At 44.1% G+C, this 25,879-nt stretch overlaps 2 protein-coding genes across 7 annotated transcripts; one reads left to right on the top strand and one right to left on the bottom strand.

Annotated features, from left to right (window-relative positions):
* Positions 1–2,083: 2,083 nt before the first annotated feature.
* misp (mitotic spindle positioning) lies at positions 2,084–9,227 on the top strand. Of its 5 annotated transcripts, none has more exons than XM_034702014.1 (5): positions 2,108–2,266; positions 5,086–7,138; positions 7,991–8,193; positions 8,345–8,383; positions 8,727–9,227. In XM_034702014.1, exons 1-5 carry the CDS (start codon positions 2,207–2,209, stop codon positions 8,814–8,816), a joined length of 2,445 nt encoding a protein of 814 aa, XP_034557905.1. In that variant the 5' UTR covers positions 2,108–2,206; the 3' UTR covers positions 8,817–9,227. The 5 variants fall into 5 exon arrangements, 4 of the variants coding, with proteins under 4 accessions (XP_034557908.1, XP_034557905.1, XP_034557906.1 ...); XM_034702015.1 differs by lacking the exon at positions 2,108–2,266 and adding an exon at positions 3,181–3,267; XM_034702016.1 differs by lacking the exon at positions 2,108–2,266 and adding an exon at positions 4,691–4,818.
* Positions 9,228–14,847: 5,620 nt separating this feature from the next.
* plppr3b (phospholipid phosphatase related 3b) lies at positions 14,848–25,706 on the bottom strand. Of its 2 annotated transcripts, none has more exons than XM_034677415.1 (8): positions 25,656–25,706; positions 24,479–24,572; positions 22,436–22,621; positions 20,984–21,110; positions 20,629–20,824; positions 20,485–20,542; positions 20,145–20,318; positions 14,848–18,569 (listed from the first exon to the last, which is right to left on the bottom strand). In XM_034677415.1, the coding sequence occupies exons 2-8, from the start codon at positions 24,560–24,562 to the stop codon at positions 17,151–17,153; spliced, it is 2,244 nt and encodes a 747-aa protein (XP_034533306.1). In that variant the 5' UTR covers positions 24,563–24,572; positions 25,656–25,706; the 3' UTR covers positions 14,848–17,150. The 2 variants fall into 2 exon arrangements, with proteins under 2 accessions (XP_034533306.1, XP_034533299.1); XM_034677408.1 differs by lacking the exon at positions 25,656–25,706 and adding an exon at positions 25,179–25,525.
* Between the last annotated feature and the right edge of the window lie 173 nt (positions 25,707–25,879).

The raw sequence follows: 25,879 nt of genomic DNA, 5'->3' as shown, positions 1-25,879 counted from the left end.
ACTTTTTATCTTAAATCCACATTTGGTTTTATTATCACGGTTAAAACTTGCAGCTCACATAAAGGTCCCGACACACACACACACACACACACACACACGCACAAACATGCACACACACGCACACACAAGCACACACACCTTGTTTGGATGTCCAGCAGTCACCTTATGTTGTCATGGCAACCTGCTAGCTGAGGCTCACTGCTGCCCCCTGCAGAAAACAATAAAAACTCACGATGTGTGTGTGTGTGTGTGTGTGTGTGTGTGTGTGTGTGTGTGTGTGTGTGTGTGTGTGTGTGTGTGTGTGCATGTGTGTGTTTGTGTGTGTTTGTGTGTGTACGTGTGTGTGTTTGTGTGTGGTGGGTGAGGCCAGTCATTGTGTTTGTTTCTGTTTGTCAGCAACATTCCTGACAAATTCTATTGCTCAGCAACACACTCACACACACACACACACACACACACACACACACACACACACACACACACACACACACACACACACACACACACACACACAGAAACTCACATGCACACACAAACACACACAATTACACACACACAGACACACAGACACACACACACACACACACGCACACACACACACACACACACACACACACAGAAACTCACATGCAGACACAAACACACACAATTACACACACACAGACACACAGACACACACACACACACACACACACACACACACACACACACACACACACACACACACACACACACACACAAACTCTCTGAATCAGTCGTCGGTCAGCTGGCGGAGCAGCACCTGCAGGTGAGTCTTTTTTGTTCCTACCTATTTTTCATAGCCATGTGACATCATGCTGACATCACTACCTGTGTCTGATTGGCTGGATGACATCATTGATCAGTTTATTGATCCTGATGGATAGAAATATTGTTTTCCTAGCCCTGCCCGCCTTCAATATTCTGCTGATATGATTGGCTGGTGTGAACGGTTCTTTGGTGATTGAAAACACTGACAAACAAACCCTTTCAGACTTTGCTTACTTTAATGTTTGTAAACATGTTTGTTGGCAAACAAAGCAACAATGATTTATGTCTGTCTTTGATTGGACGGACTACAGAATGGTTGTTTCAACATTTGTTTCTTGTTATTGTACAAATCTTTTTTTTTTTTGATTATCAAAGTTTAACTCTTGTGAATAAAACATTTAAACATTATTCTAAAAAACAGGATTGAAGGTTATTCTGAGCTGAGATACTGACAGAGTTTAAAGTTTCATGAATTAAATGTGGGGTTGAGATAAAGTTTGAGATGAGCTGGGTTGAAGTCAACTCTGTGACATCAAGGTCAGAGATTAAGGGATACTGGATGATTAGCGGGTGGTTATGGGAAATACATAGAGGATTTAAATACTCCCCTCCAGACATGTGTGCTATAAACACTCTGTTACTTCTTGGCTTATTACTTCCCCCAGAGGAGCGTCCATGCATCTGTTTGTGGTGAGTCTCAGCTTCACTGTAAACAGTACGTTGCACAGAGGGTTGACTCTGGTTTACTTCAGCTGTATAAACCTGAAACAGAAACTTATGTTCTTTTGATTTTTTTGTGATTAATGGGTTTAAAGTTTTTTTGAAATAAAACATCATTATGCAGATTAGTCAAAGGTCAAAGCCAAGCTTTGTCAGAAGAAATGAGAAGATAACTACTTCTACAATGTTTGTTTGTTGAATGGAGGTGGGATCCATCATTTCTGATGCATTCCAGGAAGTCAGGAAGTCTAAACAATAGTTTTCTTTAGTGACACATCATCAGGCAGATTTGAGTCTCAGTGTAGATGTTTGATCTCAAACCGATTGTGAGCTGCTCTTCATGCAGAAATCTGTTTATAGAGAGAAATAAATCCTCCTGTGGTTACCAACAATGGGAGCTTGGATGTCCTTACTCTTGATTGTGTTCCTCTTGCTTTTGCTCTCCATACAGACTGTTTGGACTAGACTCCAGACCCTGAGTTCACTTCAGATCCTCATTTTTTTTTAATGTAGAATCTGCACATACAGATAAAGTTGTCAGATCACTTATTCTCTGTTTCTCTCAAGGTGGATGGTGATTGGTTCCTGCTGGCCGAGGCTCTTACTGATATCACCATAATCATCCCCACCATCTTCATCATAATCATCATCATACTCACACAGACGGAGCCAGTCAGGAGTCCAATTCAGGTCAAGAATGTTCAGGTACACCGCTCCCTGGCAGGTTCTCTGTCAGAGTCTGGACCACGACAACAAGGTGAGACAAAGAAACAAACAAACAAATAAACTAACTAACTAACTAACTAACTAACTGACTGACTGACTGACTGACTGACTAACTTAATTTATTATCATTATTATTATAATTATTATTACATGTATTATTATATTTATTATTATTATTATTATTATTATTATTATTATTATTATTATTATTGTTCATATCATTATTCATATCATTATTCATGTTATTCATATTATTATTACTATTATTCTTATTCATATTATCATTCATATTATTATTATTATTATTATTATTATTTTATTATTATTATTACTATTATTATTATTATTATTATTATTATTATTATTTTTTGTATTATTATCTTTATTATTATTATCAAAAAATGGAAACCATTAAGAAGCAGTCAAACAGACATATTTCTTAACATGCACACACAAAAACACACACATGCATGCACACATAAACACTAGCAGGGGGCAGCAGCAGTTCATCATCAGAGAGAACAGAGAGCAGAGGAAGAATCAGAGTGTTAAACATTCACAAATGATGAATAAGAATGTGTTCTATAAACACATAAAATCAACAACACAGATCAATACAATCAAACCCTGAACCTTGATTGGTTGGAAGGTTTAAACGTTTCTGATTTAAAGTAACCATAATCCAAACCAACCAACCACCCACACTGCACACATGTTATCGATAGGTCTGATCACGTGACCACAGAGTGATCACATTCACAAACCAAGGAACTTTCAGTTTCTGCTGATGGTCAAAGGTCAACACTCGCCCTGACTTTATACCCTCACAGGAGACGGTCCTCACAAGTATAGCACTGTATGTGTGTGTGTGTGTGTGTGTGTGTGTGTGTGTGTGTGTGTGTGTGTGTGTGTGTGTGTGTGTGTGTGTGTGTGTGTGTGTGTGTGTCAGAGGGCGGGGCGTCTGATTGGTGGAGAGCAGTTGAACTTTGTCTTGTCAGTTATTTTTCAGTCTGAAGTTTGAGCTGAGCTGAGGTAAGACCTGCTCACATTTATATTATTAGATATGTTTATGAATAACAGAACAATACTACAGATTACGTGACCTTTATTTGTTTAATCATGTCTGCTTATGTTATCTTGTGTGTTTATTAATCATGTTTGTTTATTAATCATATTTGAGAGTCACTCTGTTTTTATTCAAATATTCATTAACCTGTTTTATGTGATGATTTTTTGTTTATTTGAAAATTGACAATAAACTGTGATGTATGTTGTTGATCAGTTATCGATTAGCTCAGATGTATGTCAGAACAGGAAACATTAAACAATCATCAGTCCTCTAACATTATATTCTTAATTTTATCTCGACGGGTTTAATGAAGCAGGAAGTGTGTGTGAGCCTCTGTGAACAGCACTGCAGGCTGCAAACCTCCTCGCTCACAACATGATTCATTTACATCACGCGGCTCATCCTGTTGGTGTCGCTACAACCAACATAACACTGATATTAACCTGCGTGTTTGTGTGCGTGTGCGTGTGCATGTGCGTGTGTGTGTGTGTGTGTGTGTGTGTGTGTGTGTGATAAACTGCCCCACCCATCACCACCCTCTGCTGTCAGCTGATAACACGACTGTTTATGACACAGGGGGTTAAAGAGGAGTGCTGTCTGGGCAGGCACTGAGTTTTCCTAAAGTTTAGTGAATGTCTCAGACTGTTCAAACCGTTGAGTCAGTCACCTCTCTGACACCTATGGCGGTGATGTGTAGGCCTACACAATAGCATGCTTGTGATTGGGTGAATGTAAGGTGTGAGCCTGGGCACCTGAGATGCTGGTGCGTGATGCGGAACCAGGGGACCCTAGGTTTGGTTGTTTTGGCATTGGTCCACAGCAGTCAGTGTTCAGTCAGTGAAGCCACACATGGATACGTTTTACTTGTTGCTTCACTCTTGTAGAGTAAAATATGTAAAACATGTACATTTATATATCCGACTCATCCTGTGTGTGTTTGTATTTCAGAGCAGTGTTTGAACATTTGAACACTCAGTAATGGTTCGCAGCGTAATCAGGCAGACCTGAGGTTTCCAGGTCAGATTCACATGAGTTCAGAGCCGTCAGTATGTGAACATGAGGCAGCTGATCCACAGAAGGCCTCTGAATCCCACAATGCATTGCCTCATCTGTCCAGGAATAGTATCTACTTTTGACAGGTTGTAAACAAACACCACAGACTGCAGGCTGATGCTGTTGTTTCTATAGTAACCATCCTCTCTGTAGAGAGCTGCCCCTATGGTCGTCATAGCGACAGAACCTTTCCTTCCTGTCTTTTCCACAGAAACAACCAGTGTGTGATGAGTTATTTGTACAAATGCAAAATGAGAGCTAGCATAGAGAGAAATGTAGCATGCTTAGTTAATTTATTGACATGAAAGCAGTGTGAGTCAAAGTCACTGGGTTTGTTTGGACTGCTCTGTTTGGAGCAACCAGCTCTATCTGTGAATGTTTGACCATGTGACCGACCACCTGCAGAAAAATAATCATGATGGCGGAGTGGTGACCAGCTGGTCTGACTGACGCAGATCAACGTATGGTTTAACGAGAGGGTTCTTAATAACACTCTGTGACTCTGAGCAGAGTTTGTTTGTGTTTGTGTGTGTGTGTGTGTGTGTGTTCGTGTGTGTGTGTGTGTGTGTGTGTGTGTGTGTTTGTTTGTGTTTGTGTGTTTGTGTTTATGTTTGTGTTTGTGTGTGTGTGTGTGTGTGTGTGTGTGTGTGTGTGTGTGTGTGTGTGTGTGTGACCAATGAATTCTGTCTTTTGTATCCGTGGTAATGGTCTCTCCTGTTTTTTTTCAGAGACTGTCGTCAGGCGATGTTTTAGCATCTCATAGTTTGCAAACATCAAGCTCTGTTCAGCTTCTTCCCTCAGAAGCTCCGCCCCCTCTCGGCCCCTCAGCGCCCCTTGCAGACATGGACAGCATCCCGAGGAGGTGGGTGTTGAAGCCCCTATCTCCACTGCTACAACAGTCAGACCTGCGCACCATCACCAGTCCGACCTGGACCCCCACCCCTGACATGGACAGTCCTGTCTTCAGCTCTGACAGCATCTCCATCACTCGCAGTGTGTCTTCAGTGGTTGTCTCCTCACAGGGGGACCGGTCCAGAGACGTGGTGGTTATGGCACGGCAGGTCGCGGTTTCACAGGATGGTGGCGGCAGAATCAGAAGCAGCAGCAGCAGCAGCAGCAGCAGCAGCGACGAGTTGCATCCTAGCAGCCCCAGCAGCAGCTCAGGCTCTCAGAACGGGTTCTACTCCTTCGTAGAGGATCCAACAAGTCTGGAGGCGGAGCTGAATGAAGCCTGGATGATCTCTCCTCAGCGGCAGAAAAAGCTGGCAACTTTGAAGGAGGAAAAGGGATTCAAGCTACAGACCTACAGCAGCAGCAGGAAGCCAGAGAGTCTGTTCTCAGAGACCAACGGGGACTTGCAGTATAAAGTGGATCCAAACAGCAGCCTAGTGGCAGTCAGAGAGGAAGAGGAGAAGCAGCTTCGTAAGGAAATCATTCGTAGTCAAGCACCAAAGAGTCCGGTATGCGAAGACCTGAATCTCAATCTGAACAGATCCACAGACAGACAGATCGAGGGGTTCAGTGTGAGCTACAGTCCTGTCAGATCCAGACAGGAACCTCCTCCTGCTGATTCCGGGTCCATCAGCAAGGAGCAGATCAACTTCAGTGCTGCCCGTCAACAGTTCCTGAAGATCGAGCAGGACCAAATGGCAGCTCTTTTCAACCCCCTGAGGTCCTCCAAAACACGTCTGAACCAGTCTCTGCAGACAGATCCTGAGGAGTCCTCATCCCAGCAGGTGTTGAGCTCTGATAGCGTACGGGTGAGTGAAGACACACAGATGTTCATACTGACAGAAGAAGAGACCTTTCCCCAGAGGAGAGTGATGGTGAGTCAGACCGAGGACAGTCTGAGCTGCCGAAGCAGTGTTTTCGATGACCTGGACTCAGGCCTGGAGGAGCAGTCCCTGGAGGTTGGAGGGGGCTATACCAGTGATGAGGGCGAGTTCAATGACAAGTCCATGAGAGAGACCCCAATTGAGAGGGAGATCCGGTTAGTTCAGGAACGTGAGGTGAACCTCAGACGCTCACGTGGGATGACGCTCAGTGAGGACAGGGCAGAGATGATCCAGATCAGAACCAAACGTTTAGCTTCACTGCAAACACCTGTCAGAGGCAAAGAGAAGAACCGAGTCAGCTTCATGGTCCAGCGAGAGATCCAGAAGGAGAACCAGGGGAAGGAAGAACTTGAACAGGGAGGATTCCTGGATAAATACAGCCTGAATCCTCCACAGGAACCTGAGTACATCAAGAGGGCATTAGACCCAGAAGACGAGGTGGAAGGGTTCAAACTGAGACCTCAGTCTGAGGTGTTCCCATCCCCCTGCTGTCCTCATCGACATCCTGAGGAAACGGAGCTCTACATCAGCCAAATGAGTTCATCTCAACCCTTCTCTGTGAGAGACTCAGTGGTCCAGGACACAAGAGGATTCTACCGGGATCCAAGAACATCATCATCCTCCCACTCCTCCTCCTCCTCTCACTCCTCTCCTATGCTGACACGTTGGTGTGACATGACCGTGACCAACCCTCATTCCTGGAGGGAGAACCTGGAGTCCACTGGCCTCCGGTCTAGGGGACAAGGAGCACCAGACTTCATTGAGAAGGAGATTGAGGAAGTCCTGAGGAGGGAGCAGGAGCTGAGGGAGCTGAGGGAGCTGAGGGAGCTGAGGGAGCTGAGGGAGTCCAGGGAAGAAACTGATAAGGTGCTAAGCTCTCCAGCTCCTCTGGTGGATCAGGCAACCAAGATCGCTGTCAGTCAGTTCTACCCACCTCCAAAATCAGGTATGTAATCTTTATCAAGGCTAGATCCCCAACTAACCAGGTACAGTGGCAACTTTTCCTAGACACAAAACACCAGAATCCCCAAAACCAAATCTCCCTGAACACCTAAACCACATACACTGTGCCAGTCCCTTCAAAGTCCTTTTGAAGCAGCTGTTTGTAAATCTGTTTTGAACTCTGTTTTAGTCACTAACCAGTTTCAGAGAGGTGCTGTAATTAATCAAGCTCCAGGTAAGTTATGTCTGAGCTAGAGAAGACCAGTTAAAACTGTCCAATCAACAGGAAGTGGTGGTTACACCAAGGATGTAATTTAAACACCATGAAGAGGAATAGGTGTTGACAGAAGCTGACCCTGTTATCAACTCGAGACTGACTAATTGAGATGATTGAGTTTTTAGTCAATTCAGGTCTGATTGTGAAATTTCAGTTACAGTTACCTCAGTTACCTGCCTAACTGCTAAGCTAAGCCAACCTCAGCTACTTGACTTCTGGTCCAGACCCAAGGGTGGTGTCTATATGACCCCCTGATCCCTCAGAGGAAGAGAGGATGTTCAAACTGATCAGAGAATAAACAGGAATTTTGATTGACCCCACTAAAAAGTGAACAGGGTTTGGTGAGTCTGTGCTGTGAGCCTCAGATGTACTGGAGAATCAGTAGCTTAACGAGGGGACGACTGAAGTCCAGCCGCAGTTTGTGTCAATCAGTAACAGACACATCAGAGTCCACACCTCTTCCACAGCTCAACCCACAATCCGCAGGTCAAAGGTCAGCTGACATTGCACTCTGTCACTCATGATGCCAGTCATGATGTCAGTCGCGACTTTACTCATGTTCTTCCTACTGTGTTTCAGATAAAATTGTATCTCTGTCCTCTTCGTCTCCTCGTCCTTTTGCCCGTCTACCCATCATCACGGCTCAGCCCTGGACCAACTCCCCCCTCCCCTCCTCCTCCTCCCCTGTGGGGATCAGGCAGACCCCTCTCATGGGTCTGTCAAAGACTCTCCTTCAGGACTTTGAGGAGAGACGCTTCCAGCTGAAGCTAGAAGAGAGTGCAGTGAGTCACCTATACAGAAATGCTCTTATTTTGGAAGTTAATTTTGTCAACATGTCCAATGACTCTTAATTGTCCAAAATAAGAGTGTAGATCAAAAATGTAAAAACTGAAGATCAGATAATCTGTGGTAATCAAATCTTTTTTTTCCCAGTATGCAGGAATCCAACCAGTCGATGACGTCAACAACGAGGTACTGCACCTTAACTGAGTGTTAACCAGACAGCTAACCAGATAGTAAACCAAGCAGCTAACCAGCAAACCAGACAGCCAACCAGATAGTTACCCAAGCAGCTAACCAATTATTAATTATTATTTAAAAATATTACTTTCGTCTCTTTAGTCTCGTAGTCACTTTGTCACTTTGTCACTTTGTCACTTTGTCACTTTGTCACTTTGTCACTTTGTCACTTTGTCACTTTGTCACTGTCTCCTTGTCTCATTCGCTCTTTTTTTTTCTCTCTCTCTCTTTCTTTCACTCTTTGTCTCAATGTGCCCGTCTTTCTCTCTTTCTGTTTATATCGCTTTGTGTCCAGGTTGTTGAGTCAACTAGAGTCATTCGACATAAGAACAAGCGAGCTCTGCGCTGGGAGGCGGGAAAGTTTGCCAACCAGGAAGACCAGTGAGAGCAGCAGCAGGTCCAGATCCAAACCTGTGAATGCATCCAGATCCAGAACCTCCTGACATGCTGGATGTCCACTGATCCTCTCACAGGATGTTTCTCTGATTTTCTGCTTCAGGTGATATTTGAAGCTTTAAACTGGAACAAACCAATGAGGCAGCTCCTGATTGGACCATAGAGATCCCCTACTCTCTCCTCGTCCAATCAGCTGTGGGCTGTTAGGTAGATCTGATTCATGTAGAAAAGCAGTAAAGAGGAGCTGCAGACTGGTGACACTTTCTGAATCAACTTTGATGGTTTTCATGATTAAAACTGGAGCTTCAAAAATCATGCAAAGATTAAAGAATATTTTTTAAATTAACATCCTGCTGCCTGCAAGATTTTCAAAATAAAACACTGTATCTACACCAACAAACAGACTTCATCACACAGACTCATCTGTAAGAAGGTACTGTAAATATTAAACTGAAGAATATTTCAATCATAAACAGAAAATGGTGTTGGCTCCCACCGACGATTGGCCAGTGCTTCAGAAACAGATGGGTGACGTCACGGATTCTATGTCCATACTTTATACAGTCTATGGTAAAGCCACAGCATGATTATGTGTTTGTTGATCACTTGTCAATGTTTCTTGCAGACAGTCTACTGATTAGGATTTCCCTTTGAGACAACAGCAACAACATTAAAGACAGTCATTCATTTCACATGAAAATCGAGTTAGGGGGTTGAGTGGTGAGCCTAGTGGTTAAGTCGCATGCCCTATATACAGAGGCCACGTGCCACAAGCGGGCGGCAAGGGTTTGATTCCAACCGCGGCCCCTTTTGCACATATCATTCATATTATCATCTCCCATACAAGCCGTGCCATTATGCACAATAGGGTACAGGAAGTAATCTGGTCATAAACTGTGAACATTGTCACATCTGTCACAATAAAACACAACTCTTTTGGTTTAAAAGTACAGCTCAACCACATTGTGAGAAGTGTTTCATTTCCATCTCACAATGGAAGCCAATATTGGGATTTGAACCCATAAGCATCATGGGCCATGACTGCATTGTGATATCAGCTCTCTCTGTTGCCTGCAGAGGGCGCCCTCCGTCCATCTGTCTGTGTTTCTGCCGTCATCCAGTCAGATCTCTCCTTCACAATGGGCATTTATCCAACACACACACACACGAATACACAACAACAAACTATGTGCCAAGCTGTTAAAGTGATAAACTGCCCCGCCCCCCCGAAACACAACCCCCTTACATACACATGTATTCCTTGTTGCAGTTGCCATGGCAACAGGATAGCTGTTGGATGGCCTCCAGGAAACAAAGAACAGAGAGGAGGTATGCGTGTGTCTCTGTGTGCGTGTGTGTGTGTGTGTGTGTGTGTGTGTGTGTTGGAGCTCTCGCCTCAACATCAGCTATCCATACTGTTGCCATGGAAACTGCATAATGAGGCTGGAGCTAGAGGACAGGAGGCGCAGAGTGATGTTTGTGTGTGTGAGAGAGTGTGTGTTAGAAGTGTGTTCATAATGTCAGTGTTCACGGGTGAGCCAGGTGAGCTGACCCTTCACACCTGTACAGGAGGTAGTGATATGTTTCAGAGACCTCCATAAACAAACAAACAAACAAACAAACAAACAAACAAACAAACAAACAAACAAACAAACAAACAAACAAACACATAAGCTTTAACTCTTCTTGAATATTCAGAGGGACACATTATCCCTCTCTGATGCCCAGAACCACCTCAGACCTAACACATTGAGTCCCTCTGACAAACCCACCTTTACCTTGTTGGGTCCACTTCTCAGGTGGGTCTAGTCCTCAGGTGGGTCCAGTTCTCCGGAGGGTCTAGTCCGCAATAGTTCCTCCTCTACACTGATAATCTGGTGCTAACAGCGCTGCAGGAGCTACATTGGTCAACAGAGCTGTCAATCATGAGGTCACAGCCCCTCTTTTTATAGCATCAAATGACTGATTCAAAGCAAACCAGTCAGAAAAAATGTTGACAAACATTTTTTTGACCTGTCTTTGATTTTACTGTTTGGCCCGTGTCCCAACTGTTAACATGGAGGATGTGGGGTTTTAAAATTAAAACAAATGTGAAGAGGTTTATAGCGGAGTTATGTGCTGAAGTGCTAATGTTTGCTTATCTTTGGTCAGTGTCTGACGCACAGTAATGTAATCGTTCTCTTCTCTCCTCCAAATCAGTCCACCAATCACCTAACTGCAGCAAGTCACAAGGGGTAGCTCTAAAAGTTCGGCTTCACTATTAGGAGCATGTCATCCATCATTTTATATTGACTGCAAACACCACACTACCACACAGCTGCCCCTCTTCATGCTCTTCATACTAATGAGTTAGTATCTCATAATTATGAGACGTGTATTCCTTTTAACCTCTTGCATTGCATTTTGTTTTGCATTGTTAAAATTCCTCCTCCCTGTCTTTCAAAATCTTTGCTGTTATTTGAACCACGCTTTGTTTGTCAAAGCACTTCGTAAACATTTGTTTTTAAAGGTGCTATATCAATAAAGTTATTATTACTATTATTACTAAGTCATAATTCTGAGATACTAACGCATAATGAGTTAGTATCTCAGAATTATGGTTATGGTTTTCACCTTTTTTTTTTACTTTTCCTTAAAAATGTCGTGTGTGTCTGTGTGTGTGTGTGTGTGTGTGTGTGTGTGTGTGTGTGTGTGTGTGTGTGTGTGTGTGTGTGTATGGTGAAAGCGGGGCGGGTCAGTAAAAGTTAAATGTTTTTATTATAGTGTTCTCTGGAGGCTGACGGAGTATATCCCACAGTCTGTCTGACTGCGAGCCTTTAATCTCTCAGCACTAATTGGTCGATTTAACGAGGCGCCCGTAGTGCCCTGAACTCCAGGAAACTTAAATTATAAATAACTGAAGGAGAAGATAATCCCAGGCTCTTATTCTGAAGGATTAGAGATGAAGGCTTATCTTTGAGGATGTTTTTATTCCTCCAGTCACTCTGCAGAAACCTAAAAGATTAACTAGATAGTAATGTGTTGTTAATCCAGGTGAGATGGTGCAGCAGGTGATGCTTCAGTTATTAAATGTCTGTATCTCTTAAAATCTGATCCATTTAGAGAATAACTAAAGCCCACACCTCTGTTTTAGCAGACCTCACATGCTTACTTATAAGTGGATCAATTCTCTTCTCGATCCTGAGAAAGCATTCAAGTTCCTCATAACGTGTCAGAAAAGTACACACTGCCCTCTATGGGCTGAAACACAGTTACTGCAACTGAATGTCTCTATTGGCTGATCTGGAGGCAAGCGACGTACACGGAGAAGCTGTGATCACCAAACCCTGAAACATCTACTTCACCTGGCTCCGTGTGAGCAGGGAAGTGGACAAGGAGAATGGCTCTGGTTGTTAGATTTTTCCAATGTAAGCGAGCTGGTAAATTTAGCATTGTTAGCTTTAGCTCATAGTGTATCCAGTATGGTTAGGCACTGTTATTGCCCAAGCTGCTATAGCACTTCCTCTCTGAGAAAGACTCTGGGTGCAGCTTGCACCCTCTCAGGAACTTATAAATAGTCAGCGTTGCACTGAAAAATGTTTAGTGGACACTGCTAGCTATAGCACCTCGGTTCATTGGCCGCTGACGCTGCAGATCCACTCTCTGTGTATGAGGCTGATGAGGTTTTCCCATTAAAATCTCAACGTTCTTTTTTTTAGTCCACAAACTAATTAGCTTGCTGTCGAACACGCTGTGGTAATATGATGATATGGTGATCAGCGACACAGGGATCGTTTCACTGACAATCCGAAAAATTCTGGCTTTAGTCGCCCCCCTGCACTCCGCTGATGTTTATGTGACTGTTCGTGTGAATGTGTGTGACACAAAGATTGTATGACGTTGCGGCTGACAGTGACATCACAAAATAGTTAGATGAATCTTCACCCCCTGCCCCGCTCGCCTTTGATACAATGATGGTCTAAAACTCAGTAGACTAGAGGGTTTAGTTACACTCTGAGATGCGCAATGCTTTTATTTTGAAATCTGACTACATTTACGTTAGAGCCACGTTACATCATATCGTGAATGGGATGTGAATAGGATCATTTTGCACCTGTAGTCTACATGTTTCTTTGATGTATCAGATCAGGGCAGATGTATCGGGAAGTGCATCAAATTGGTCTCACGTCAAATATTCCTAACCCCTCCACGCAGTTTCTCTTTTCAACTTGGATCCTTTAGAGCTCTTAAGTCTGAGGATGTTTGATTAATCAGACATTTATAATGCCTCTGATTTATCAGTCTGCTTAGGACAGAAATACTGAAATACTAAAGTCAAACCTCTGGTGTGAGTCACATACTTTGTTCTGTATTTATGAAGATAACAAAGCTCAGGCTGAGAGGTGACACTGAAATAAAAGGGTGTAAAGCCGGCTGAAAGAGGAGTTAATAGTTTTTATTAAAGTTGGATGGAAACAGAGCATGCAGCGTCCTCTCCTCTTCGATGGGACATTAAAATCTTTAAGCAGCACGTCCACAGATTTCAAAGGACCTCAGGTTTTTACATTCAGAAAATAAACTCCATCAGACATGAACGACATGCAGACACACTGTTACACTGCTTTAATTTTCACAGACACACTCTCTGAGTCTGTTTCAATGCCTCACACACACACTTCCTGTTTGCTCCTTTCAGAGTAAGAGACTCTCATAAAACTACACAGACTTTAAAGGTTTAATATGTTTCACTGACAGTGTGCTTAATGTTCATTTAAAATGAACATTTCATTTCTATTTAATATTAACAAGCCTGTTGAATATTTTACTTTGTAAAAATGAATATTAATGAATCAGAATTCATTTTCTTTAACTCAGATGAAAAAAGTTTGAAGAGTTTGAGATGATTTAAAAATATCTTTAAATGAGCTGATGGTTAAATTTTTTACACATTAGAAACTCTTTGAGTGATTTTGGCTCTGAAAAAAAATCAGAGAGAGCATCTTCACAATCTGAACATCTATGTTAATATTTAATCTCATGATGGTCCAATCTTCATTAATACACACATTCTCACACACACACACAAGTGCACACACAATCACCCACGCGCACACACACACACACACACACACACACACACACACACACATACAACTCCTCAATCATACACAAACACACACAGACCACACAGACACCCATTCACAATCATTCACCACACACACACACACACACTAACAGAAAAACAGACTAACAGCCTCAGCCAATCAGAGTGCAGCACATGAACAACAAACATGCTAGGAACCACTATAGCAACCAAACCATCACAACAGAAGGCAGCAACAGTCATTCCTAAATTTACAACCAGTGCCACTTCCAAAACGGCCGCCAATATTTCTCTCAACAGAGGCCACGGCCCTCTTATGGGGCGGAGCCTGATGCCGGATATTAAGGGGCCCAGAGCTTCACTGCAGGTTTCAGGCTTGCTGTGTTTGTGCTTTCAGATTTAATCTGTTAAATAGTCTCTGTGACCTTTGACCCCAGCTCAGTTAAATGATCAACACAACAGATCCCAATGGAAACTGTCCTGCTTCCTGGTGGTGGCTCCACACTGTCATCTCTGATGAAGATGGAGGTAAACCGGGGGGGGTTTAGTTTGCTCACTCACACTGAACATACTGTCATACAGAGGTCTCCCGCTGAAAAGAGAAGGGGCTGCAGAGTTGTAATATTAAAGCAGTCTCTCACCAAGTTTGAGATATTTCACTTAATGCCTGTAACCCCAACCACGGGGTGAGGGGAAAAGAGACGCCTAAACGTTTGCTTTGGGGATTGGGGTCTCCTGGGGAATGGAGAAGGAGCAGTAGGAGATAAAAGCAGTTACAGCTGAGATGGATGGTTTATCCTAAAAAGGCTCATTAAAGGTGTAACAGTCACTTCTGTCTGGTGAATGATGACTCCGTGAGCATGAGCATGAGCCTGCTAATCAAAGTCATGTGATTTTTATGGCTGTACAGAAATAATGTGACCTCAGAACAAAAGACGGAGAAGCAACTTTTTATTATTCAGCTTAGACCTGAATAATCCCCCCGATGATGTCAGACCCAGAGCACCTCTTACTCTGTTCAACTTGGCTTAACTCCTTATGGATGCAAACTTATTTATATGAATTATTATTATTTTTTAAGAACTGCTATGTACCATTTTATGATGGAGTGTTCGGGCCACATTAAAGAAACTAACAATCAAGATTAAGAGAATAAAGTCAAGATGTTGAAGAATAAAGTCAAGATGTGAAAAGAGTCTTTATACTTTTAACTATGTGGAGCTGATGTGCCCAAATATTTAGTATTTTATCATTTTATGAAACACTCTCTAAAGTGTAATTCAACAAGATGCTTCACATTCTTCATTTTTGAACAGGCAGCTGGCTGCTCAGCTTTCCCTTTAAAAATAGGTCAACTTTATCCTTGTTATGTTATGATGTTATCCTCGTTATAGTATGACTTTTTCCTAGCTAAATCATGACTGTATTCTCATGTTATGACTTAATCCATGTAACGACTTTTTCCTTGTTATATTATGACTTTACTTTGACTTTATCATTGTTATATTAGGACTTTCCTTTTTAAAATTTGATATTTTTCCCTTAATGTCGTCCTGATTCTCCGTCATACTGTTTTAATGACTTTCAATGAATCAATTTAAAGAACTTGCTGGTTTCAGTTGTGTTGAGATTGGTAAGTGTATCCAGAAGTCTGAGCCAGCCTGTGAGCTGTGACCCCACACAGGCGGAGGAGCCTGTGAGTCTAAACCCAGGGGAAGATGTCCCCTCGAGTCGAGTTAATTTCCATGAGACCAACCAGTCTGAGAGTCCAGATGGATGGTGATCACTGACAGACCAAACCCACAATGTGTACAGCCTGTGGGTGGACTACCACCACAGCCCCCTGTGTGGGGTTTGTGGGGCAGTTCAGGGCTGTGACAGAGCAAACTCTGAGCCTGCATCCGAGGGGAGATGTTGCGGGATGAACTATTGTATAGAATCTATTTGGATTGAGGTGAGACCAGCAGGTGAATCTGTGTCCGTCAGGACAGTAGGACTCTGAAGTAGACTTCAGTACACTGATACACTAGTGGGCACGCAGAGTAAATTATACAATAGTAATCTCTCAATTTATTCAAATATTCTTAAATATTGTTCTGTTGGTTTTTAGCCTGTCTTGCCTCTTTATTGCTCTCTCTATCTTTCTTTCTCTCCCTCTCTCCTTCTGTCTGTCTTTCTTTCTTTTTCTATATTTTTTCTTTCATAATTCTTTTGAAGATGCTCACATTAGTCTTGTGTTTGCAGAGAGCTTGGACTTGCTCTGTGTATGAATGGAGCTGTATAAAGAACTTGTCACAGGAGCAGATTTAAGGTGCTTCTCTGTGGTTTGAGGCAGATTTGGTGTCGTTTCACATTCGAGCAGGTTTTCTGTGCTGCTTTTTCTTTGAGGCTCAAACTGTGAATCTGTTTTTCTCCTGGAGTCTGTCAGGGGAGGGGAGGAGATGTCCAACAGTCTGAGTGTAAAATGATGCGTTTGGAGTAAGATCTGTGGGCGAGGAGCAGAGTGTTTCTAAGACGATAAGGTATTTTAAAGCTGCTCTGCACTCTGATGATGGCATCACACCCATCCTAACTCTGAAACAGTCTGAGGTATGAACTCAAGTACAGCTGATGAACCGAGTGAGCTGGGTCTTAACAAAGCTAGAATCAGGATGAAACATGAAGCTGGTGTAAAAATAAAATGTATGGTGAACAACAGGCTGATTGTGTTAGTCGTACAGCCATACAAACCAGGTATTGTGAAAACAACCTGCACTCGTGTTTTTGCAAACTGTTGTTTTCTGGTTGACAGGTTATGGTAGCATGGTAGCAACTTGTCAATCACAGAAAGACACACCCTAAAGCAAACATCTCTCTGCAGTCTGTTTGAGTACAAGGGAGCCCAAATCAGGAAGCGTGTTTCATTTGCTTGTTTTCTGTTTAAATGTCTATCTCTGGTAACCCTAGGCTTGGTCATAGATTTGAGTTATTAAATGATTAATAATAATAATAATAATAATAATAATAATAATAATAATAATAATAATAACAACATCAACATGAATAAGTCGGCTGTTCGCCACAGAGAAACTGTCCCAGTGTTGAGCCACGATCTGACCTCCAGGATGAAACCTTTCACTTTTTGACCTCCACCTGTCCATCACATGAAACCACAGAATGCACATTCACACTTCCTCTCTGCTGTCCAGGTTCTGTGCAGAGCAGTTTGAAAATAAGGCTTTTATTTTGAAAGGTAAGAGACTAATCTTTAAACCTGCGTCCCTGTAAGCTCTTATAAAAGTTCTCCTGCTCGTTCTGGTTTCTGATCTCTCGATCCAATAGAACCAGAGCCGTCTTGCGCCTCATGGCCATCTCCCGGCGCTGAGCCTCTGCAGACATCTCCACCTGGGGGTGGGACGGGGGTGGGGCTGGGTCAGAGTCCAGGGCAGCACGTGGTGAGGCAGATCGTTGGGGCCGGAAGCTGCTGCCACGAGCAGCAGAGTCTCCCCGGGTCATGCTGTTGAGGTCATATGTGTCCCGCTGGTCACCACCATTTGGTGCCCCGGCCCACTCCCATGGGTTACCATTACCTGTAAGGGGTGGTGCGTGATGAGGGGGTGGGGCTTGGACAACTGGATGGTGAGGGGCATGAGCATCCACAGTGATAATACCCAACCCCTCCCTCTGTGGCTCTGAGGGGGGGCGGTAATGTGGGGAGTCGGTGTTGGAGGAGGTGCCGGAGCATGTGGAGGTGCTCTCGGAGGATTTCTCCCCTGAAGAGGAGGAGGGGAGGAGCCCCTGCTGCTTGGACATGGCGATGACCTGCAAAATCCGTGGCTGGTTGGTGGCACTGCGGGCTGACCCATCCCCGCTGGTCTTCTCTCGGATGGCGAGCCATTTGGCCCGAGTAAGGGCACTCTTAGGGGACACGGGTGGGGGTCCTGCTTCCGGGATCTGCGGTGGTCTTGGAGTGGCAACGGCTTTAGGACCTCCTGGTGGTGGGGTGGGGTTTCGACTAGAGGGTGCCCTCCCTGACTGCACTGGGTGCTGGTAGACGTGGCCCTGGGACCCCCCCTCATCTGTCCCTACAGAGCCCACCTCGGAGCCGTCCTCGCTGGCCTCACGCTCAGCATCGTCACGCATACTCAGGCCCCTCATCTCCATCGACTTCTGCTTCCACTCCGACACCAGCTGTGAAGATCTCATCGGGTCCACAGGAACCTGTACTGCCTTCAAACGTCTCTGCACCGGCTGCACCTGCTGCACTGGCTGCACTGCCTGCACCTCAGGCCCCGGGTTGGCCCCCAGGACCCCATTGGCATTCATGCTAGCTCTGGGCAGTGTGTTGCTAAAGGTCAGCATGGTCTCCTTACCCATGGGGCTGCGCGGGGCCAGTAGCTCCACGTCCACACTGGCCCTCTTCAGGCTCCCCATGGAGTCCTTCTCCCTCTGCAGAGGCTCCAGGGGCCCCAGGGGCCCTAGGCCCTCAAGCCTGTCCAAGGGGGCTGGAGCAGCTGCAATCTCATCATTACTTTCTGAGGCGGAGGCTGGACCTTTGTTGTAGACAGACTCATGTCCTCGCTCCGTCAGAGCTCGCAAAGGGTCCTGCTTGGGGGGTGGAGGAGGCGGGACTGCGATGATGTCATCAGAAGACCTAAAGTTGGCGACTGCGTGAAAAGCCTGAAGAAGAAAAAGATTGTCTCTGACATCTGACAGGAAAAGGGTGAGTCATGTGACTTGTGATCAGCTGCTTGACACAGGAAACACACAGATACACACAGACACACACAGATACACACAGATACACACAGATACACACATATACACACATATACAAACACACACATCTTTATATTATAAACAGTATTTGGTGCTGAAGCGTGTTTCAAAGTGATGCAGTTGTCATGGCAATGATAACAATGAGGTGTCAATGAACAGGGAGGGTACTGTGCTCCCACTAATGACCGCTAACATTTAACTGAGGATGCAGGGGCAGGTCCAAAAGATGACCATTACAGGCTGGACTGGATCCTGACACCATGACTTCAGTCTGACTTTCTGTGACTTTTAAAGATTAAGGGCATCCAGGCTTGGGTGTCTTTGAGACAGTCAAGTGACATCTCCAGAGAGCTTTCATCTGTCCTTTTCAGGAGCAAGTACATTTAAGTATCATAGGTGGAGAGACATGCCTAGACGGAGAAGGTACAGGGAAAAAGGATTGGCCCAAGACTTGAACCCTGGGGGACTCCTGATGGCTCCCTAAAGCCTGGGTTGTACTTCTGCATTGACCCTACGCAGCAGGGGCCAACGCAGACATGAGCACTATAGTACATACTTGTGCGTTGATGTGTCCATGTCGGGAAAATACTCCACCGAAACGCTTGGGGGCAGTGTGGTCTCTCTGATAGTCAGGTTGCCTGTTCCTGCCCTGTCGGAGAAGGGCTACACAGACCTATGGCGTAGGCTACAGCTTCGAATCGATGAAGAAGTAGAAACCATGCTTGAGTCTGAGAAACGTCTCCCTGACAAATAAGACCTAAACCTCTCTGATGCTGTATCTTTAAAACCCACACAGTGCTCGAGGCGAGAGATAAGAGTGGTGTGATCAACTGTATCAGAGCCTGCAATTCGTTCTAAAAGCAGTAAAATGACAGATCAGCAAAGTCCATAAAAGATCATTGAAAATTAAAATGCATACTCTGTGCTGTGAAGAGCTTTAAAACCAGACTGTTAAATCTCAAGAAGCCCACGCTCATCCAAAAAAGACTGAAGCTGTAAGAGTACTGCTTTCTCTAAAGCTTTAAAGGAAGCTTCGAGATCGGTCTATAATTAGAACAGAGGAGTCCAAGTAAGGGTTTTCAATCAGAGGTTTCACTGCTGCTTGTTTAAAACACACTGGTACAGTCCCGAATGTAAGACTGCTGTTTAGGATTTCTAGGGTACTAGGTCCAATTGTGTCCCAGACATCTTTAAAGAGGCCAGATGGGAAAATGTCTGTGAGACAGCATGCAGGTTTCAGGGACACAGGCTCAAACTAATGGAAAGCTGCAGAGGAAGTGACAGGGGAGGCTCTGATTAAAGCGAGATGTTCAACAAAAAGAAAAATTTCCCTGATCTCTGAAGAAGCTTCAACATACGTGAGCCACGTGAGTCAATGACCTACTAAAGCACTGGTGCTCAGGAGTGCTAGGCTTAGTGATATGACAGAAAAAAGTAAAATCAAATATAACAGACTTGATCATAAAATACACTCACCAGGTATGCAGCGATGAAGGCACCGATCAGGAAGCCAACGTAGACATCAATGGGGTGACTGCGGTGCTGTGTGATCTGAGTCAGACCCGTCAACGCTGCTGCAATCGCAAATGCAAACACCAGCACGGGTTTGAGGAGCTTGGTGCTGTCAGAGATGGTGGAGTTAAAATACATCTAAAACACAAAAACACACACCTGGTCACAACATGATCAATTCACCTGATGACCGCATGATCAATTTGTCTGATGGGATAACAGTATACAGAGTGATCGTCTCTCTGTATATTTTGTGTCCTCCGTGCCATAAATGGTGGGTGGATGTTGATGGTTGTTGACTTACTGAAACGTAAACAGCAGCAAAGGCGGACAGAGTTGCATGTTGGGAAGGGAAGGTTTTCCTGTGGAGGAGAGAACAGAGCCACTCGGATCAATCGTACAGTAACACCATGACCATAACACCAACAGGAAGCAGCAGGACACTTACCTGGCAGCCATGATTGCATGCTGGTCATGACCAGAGCAGATGTCTTTAGTGATGTAAGTGTTATGGTCACATGACATGCCCGCCAGCGTGTAGTTCGGTTTACAGACAGTTAGAAAAAAGGGGGCGTGGTAACCCGTCGACAGCTGGATGATGTCAGTGACCAGAGCCGTCGCACACAGACCGAACACATGCACACCTGAGAGACGGATAAGAAACAGACATGTGAGACACAGGCAAGTGTATATCACCTACAAATGTGTAGAAACTGACATGTTTAATAACTGTGCTTCACGTGCACCAGGTGATGTTTCAGGTACTGGAGTAAATGTTACAGGTGTGGCAGTCAGAGTCTTACCTACGAAGCGCACCGTCCTCCTGAGGAAGGAGTTAAAGTTGCAGCCCCCGGCGTTGATGCTTCCTTCAGCTCTGCGGAGCTTCAGTCTGGACTGCAGACAGTACACCAGACCTTCAACCAGCATGATCTGAGACACAAAATAAACGCACCCTCATTATGTGACAGAAAAACAAACGCAAGAATAATGAGGAAGCATATATATGGTGTTTCCTAATGATGCCACTAATAGTCTATATAGTATCATGAGGAACTATCTTATATATGCTTCCACTAGGTAGCATCATGAGGAAACTCCTTATATATGCTTCCTCTAGGTAGCATCATGAAGAAACTCCTTCTATATGCTTCCTCTAGATAGAATCATGGAGAAACACCTTATATATGCTTCCTCAAGGTTGCGTCACGAGGAAACACCTTATACAGTATATGCTTCTTATAGGTAGTATCATGAGGAAACACCTTAGATATGCTTTCTCTAGGTAGCATCATGAGGAAACACCTTAGATATGCTTTCTCTAGGTAGCATCATGAGGTAACACCTTATATATGTATATTTACTCTAGGTGGAATCATGAAGAAACACCTTATATATGCTTCCTCTAGGTTGCATCATGAGGAAACTTTTTATTGTTATGCAGATGACTCTCAGTTATGCTTATCAATAAAGTCAGAAGAAACCGGTCAGCTGACTATACTACACTAGAAGCATGTCTTAAAGACACAAAGACCTGGATGATAAGAAATGGTTTGCCCCTTAAATCTGAAAAAATTAAATCATTCTTTTGGGGCCCAAACACCTCAGAGGAATCTTTTTCTAATTATACAACTGCCTTAAATAAATCAGTCTGGCACCCAGCAATCTCCCAGAATCTGGGAGTCCTATTTGATCAGTATTTTCCTTCAACTCTCACATTCAGCAAATTTCAATGACAGCCTTTTTCACTTATCAAAAAGATCAGACACATCCTGTCTCAGAGCGATGCAGAAAAACTAGTCCATGTATTTGTTACCTTCAGGTTGAATTACTGAAATTCCCTTCAGGCTGCCCTATTAAGTTTCGAATAGACTCTTCAGCTGGTCCAAAATGCTGCAGCTGGAGTACTGACTACAACTAGGAAGAGAGAGCACATATCTCCAGTGTTAGCTTCTCCCCACAAAATCTAGAATATAATTAAAAATCCTTCTTCTGACCTACAAAGTTCTTAATGGTCAAGTATCTTTGGTGATGTTACCTTCGTATCTTAAAGAGCTCATAGTGCCTTATTACCCCTCTAGAGCACTGCTCCCAACATGCAGGCCTGCCCAAAGTCTCTAAAGATAGTATGGGAGGTAGAGCCTTCAGTTATCAGGCACCTCTCCTTTGGAATGATCTACCAGTAAGAGTCTGGCTTCTGATTCTTTGTATGTGTAAGTGTGTTTAAGTGTGTGTAACTGTTTGTGTATGTGTATCACCGAGGCAGCTGGTCCGGCGAAGGCGAGGCTCAGCAGCATCAGCAGGGGGATCAGCTCGTCTCCTCCGTCCACATACGGCATACTGAGGTCTCTGTCATGGCAGCGGAAACCCACCTGAGCAGGCTGCACCACATCAGTCAGCTCCAGGAAGTACAGAGATACCATAGAAGAAGCCACAATGGGCAGCTGCACACAGAGACACCACAGAAGAAGAACTGTGACCTCTGAAGAGTTCAGTGAGTCTAATGTTTTTGCTAATATCAGATTAAAGGAGAGCTCAGCCTGACTGTAACTTCATACAGAGTTGATTTTCTGTTTGTTACTGTATGAAGATACTTCAAACCTAGAACAAGCAAACTCTAGACTTCTTGCAGATTTTCAAACTAAAGTTCTCAGACTGTTGATACACTGACCCCCAGAACATTACACTGAAACAAATGGACAAATGAAAAGGGATGAAATATTTTGACATTACTGTGGAGTAAATTATGTCAAAAACATAAATCCACTTAGATTGAATCGTAAACGATATGATTTTATAATCTTGTGATTTCATCCCAAACTGTATCTTTATTTAACTGAACATACTGAGTCAGATCAGAGGAGTAAAAATAGTCTCCATCTGCTGCTTCTGATTCATGTGAACAACAGTCTCTCTCTCTCTCTCTCTCTCTCTCTCTCTCTCTCTCACACACACACACACGAACTGTCAGACTCTGGCAGCTGACTCCTGATGATAATACATTTCTTATGGGCTGATGTTCAGCTTCTCTGTATTCCTGTTGTAACAGCTGTCAGGGATGAATGACTTTCTTCTCTGTGCGCTACATGGTTTACAGTCCAGATAACAACCTGAGCAGTGAGCATGTGTTGAGATCAGAGAACAAAAGTTGAGAACGAAAATATAACCCCCTCCGGATCTGTCTGCTAAAAAAAACTGTCATTTCTTGGTTCATTCCGTCCCCCATAGGAGTGTCTGTTCATCTGTTAGTGCTGAGTCTCAGTTTCACTGTAAACAGTAAGTTCCACAGAGGCTTCACTTTGGTTTACTTCTGCAATATGAACCTGAAAGAGAAACTGATTTTCTTGTATTTAACAGGTCTTAAGTTTGCTGAAATAACAACATCATGATTAGTTTAAGCTGCTGTTGGTAGGAATGGTGTAAAAAACTTTCCAATGCCTTTGTACCAAGCGATGGTGTTATTCCCCTCGTTCCCGTTATGACGGACCAATCATAGCTAATCTCCAATCCTCTGTCCTGATTGGTTAAGGGGCGGCCCCTACTACATCCTCCGATTGGTTATGAGTCTGGCACTATCGTTACTGCACATGCCGATCTGTGTTGGGGGGCTAAGAGGAAATCTGGTTGGGAGCGATAGTGTTGACATTCGAAGTCTCTCTCTCTGAACAGATGTTTACTCTGTGACTACCAACAGCAGCTTTAAAACTAAAAAGTCAGGCTTTGTCAGGTCTGTCTTTGAGTGTGGGATCCATCACTCCTAATGCATCCCAGAAAGTCAAGAAATGTAAACGCTGATTGTCTTTAGTGATACAGCATCGAGCAGATTTGTGTCTCAGTGTAAATGTTTGATCTAGTTCAGATTTTTGGCTGCTCTTCATGCAGATACCTGTTTATAGAGAGAAATAAATCCTCCTCAAATTACCAACCATGGCATTATGCTGCATTGTGTTCTCCATACAGACTGTTTTTTTTTCCTGCAGAAACCAAAACCTGCTGACACCTGATTGGTTGATCCTACTCAGACTACAAACAGCAACCAGAACACTTCCCAGACTAAAGGCCCGTCCTGAATAGACAGATTCTGTATTTGTAGGTAGAATCTTTAAATACAGATCTGCATGGTGGTGACATAAAAGCTCCTGCTCTCTGTGAGGTGTTCAGGGGTTTTGGGTTTTCCCAGTCGTATGACTCTCTGTGACCTTAAACTTGAACTTTCACTCACAGTTAGCAGATCTGTCTACACTTAAGCTCACCCATCAGAATGAAGGCAGGTCATGTGACCATCTGAAGCTGCTTCTCACCTCCACAAAGTAGAAACATGGCAGCAGAGTCAGACTGTCCTTGGGAGGTTTCTTCTTCATCTTCTCTGACGAGTTCATCATCATCTTGATTCAGCTGCACACACACACACACACACGCGCACACACACACACACACGCGCACACACACACACACACACACACACACACACACACACACACACAAACCAGATTTTTATAAGACATCTCTCAAAGGGGACTTAACTGTATTAACCTACAATGACACCCCCCCTGCAGGAAATATATCATCCCCATCTGCAGCCACGTGACACAACAACCTGAACATCACACACCTCTGCCAATTAATCACCAACCAATCAGTGCACAGATACGAAGAGACAGAACGGCAGATCTATGCCTCTCTCTCTCTCTCACACACACACACACACATACACACACACACACACTGCAGCCTGGATGTTCCGGAAACATTCCGGGTCTGTTTTATTGTCTGATGCAGATTCAGCTGAACAATGAGTCAGAGGGTCCGCAGATCACACACACACACACACACACACACACACACACACACACACACACACACACACACACACACACACACACACACACACACACACACACACACACACATACATACACATACATACATACGAATGAACGCACACTGGACACACGCACACACGCGGTATTCCGTTATGAGAGCAGAACGGTCCGGTATCACCTCAAACCATCGATCCACTCTGATTCCCGTCACGTTTCCTCCTCCTGCAGCAGAACCGGAGCCGGAACTGGAGCAGGATCACCGAAAATACCTGCCTGCCGACCAGAGTAACAGCGGTCCGCTTCTGGTTCCGTTCGTACCGGTGTAAGATCCGTGCCTCCCGGAAAATAACGCAGAGCCGCCTCCTGATGATCTGCTGCTGCTGCACTGTGTGTGTGTGTGTGTGTGTGTTAGAGAGAGAGAGACTCGTGGAGGTGTTTCAGTCTATATGAGGGGTGATCAGTGCCTCCTTTTTCAAACACATGAGGGACAAACAATCATTTAACTGCTACACCCATCCACCTCAAATCCATCATCCATCCATCGTCCACCTAACATCCATTATCTTCCCATCATCCATGCATTATCCACCAACCTCTTATTACCTGCCTCTCTCTAAGCAGAGGTGTGTTATTAGGCTACCTGGCATCTTAATACCTTTATTTTACTTCTCAAGGCAGCTGAAGTGTAAAGGCCTGCTCAGGTCTTCATCTGTGACTAAACAGCAGAGGTTGGCACACTTGTGATGGGTGACTGCTCAGGTGAGAGGGAGGATCATTCTCTGAGAATGTGGAGCCTCTTTGGTTAAAAACAATTAATAATTTATTTATCAGAGGGAGTGAAAACTAATAGAAAGAAAGAGCAGATTAACAGGGAGCTAA

Source organism: Notolabrus celidotus, chromosome 2, assembly GCF_009762535.1.
Source record: "Notolabrus celidotus isolate fNotCel1 chromosome 2, fNotCel1.pri, whole genome shotgun sequence".
NCBI lineage: Eukaryota > Metazoa > Chordata > Actinopteri > Labriformes > Labridae > Notolabrus > Notolabrus celidotus.
This window is presented reverse-complemented; position numbering and strand designations above follow the sequence as displayed.

What these genes read in the sequence shown, in the direction of transcription:
- misp (XM_034702014.1), top strand. Translation starts at nt 2,207, where the DNA reads ATGTTCAGGTACACCGCTCCCTGGCAGGTTCTCTGTCAGAGTCTGGAC. An exon ending in CTACCCACCTCCAAAATCAG is followed by an intron (nt 7,139 to 7,990) that starts GTATGTAATCTT and finishes ACTGTGTTTCAG; the next exon opens with ATAAAATTGTATCTCTGTCC. An exon ending in TCGATGACGTCAACAACGAG is followed by an intron (nt 8,384 to 8,726) that starts GTACTGCACCTT and finishes CTTTGTGTCCAG; the next exon opens with GTTGTTGAGTCAACTAGAGT.
- plppr3b (XM_034677415.1), bottom strand. Translation starts at nt 24,562, where the DNA reads ATGATGATGAACTCGTCAGAGAAGATGAAGAAGAAACCTCCCAAGGAC. An exon ending in GAGGACGGTGCGCTTCGTAG is followed by an intron (nt 20,825 to 20,983) that starts GTAAGACTCTGA and finishes TCCGTCTCTCAG; the next exon opens with GTGTGCATGTGTTCGGTCTG. An exon ending in TTGCTGCTGTTTACGTTTCA is followed by an intron (nt 20,319 to 20,484) that starts GTAAGTCAACAA and finishes TTTGTGTTTTAG; the next exon opens with ATGTATTTTAACTCCACCAT.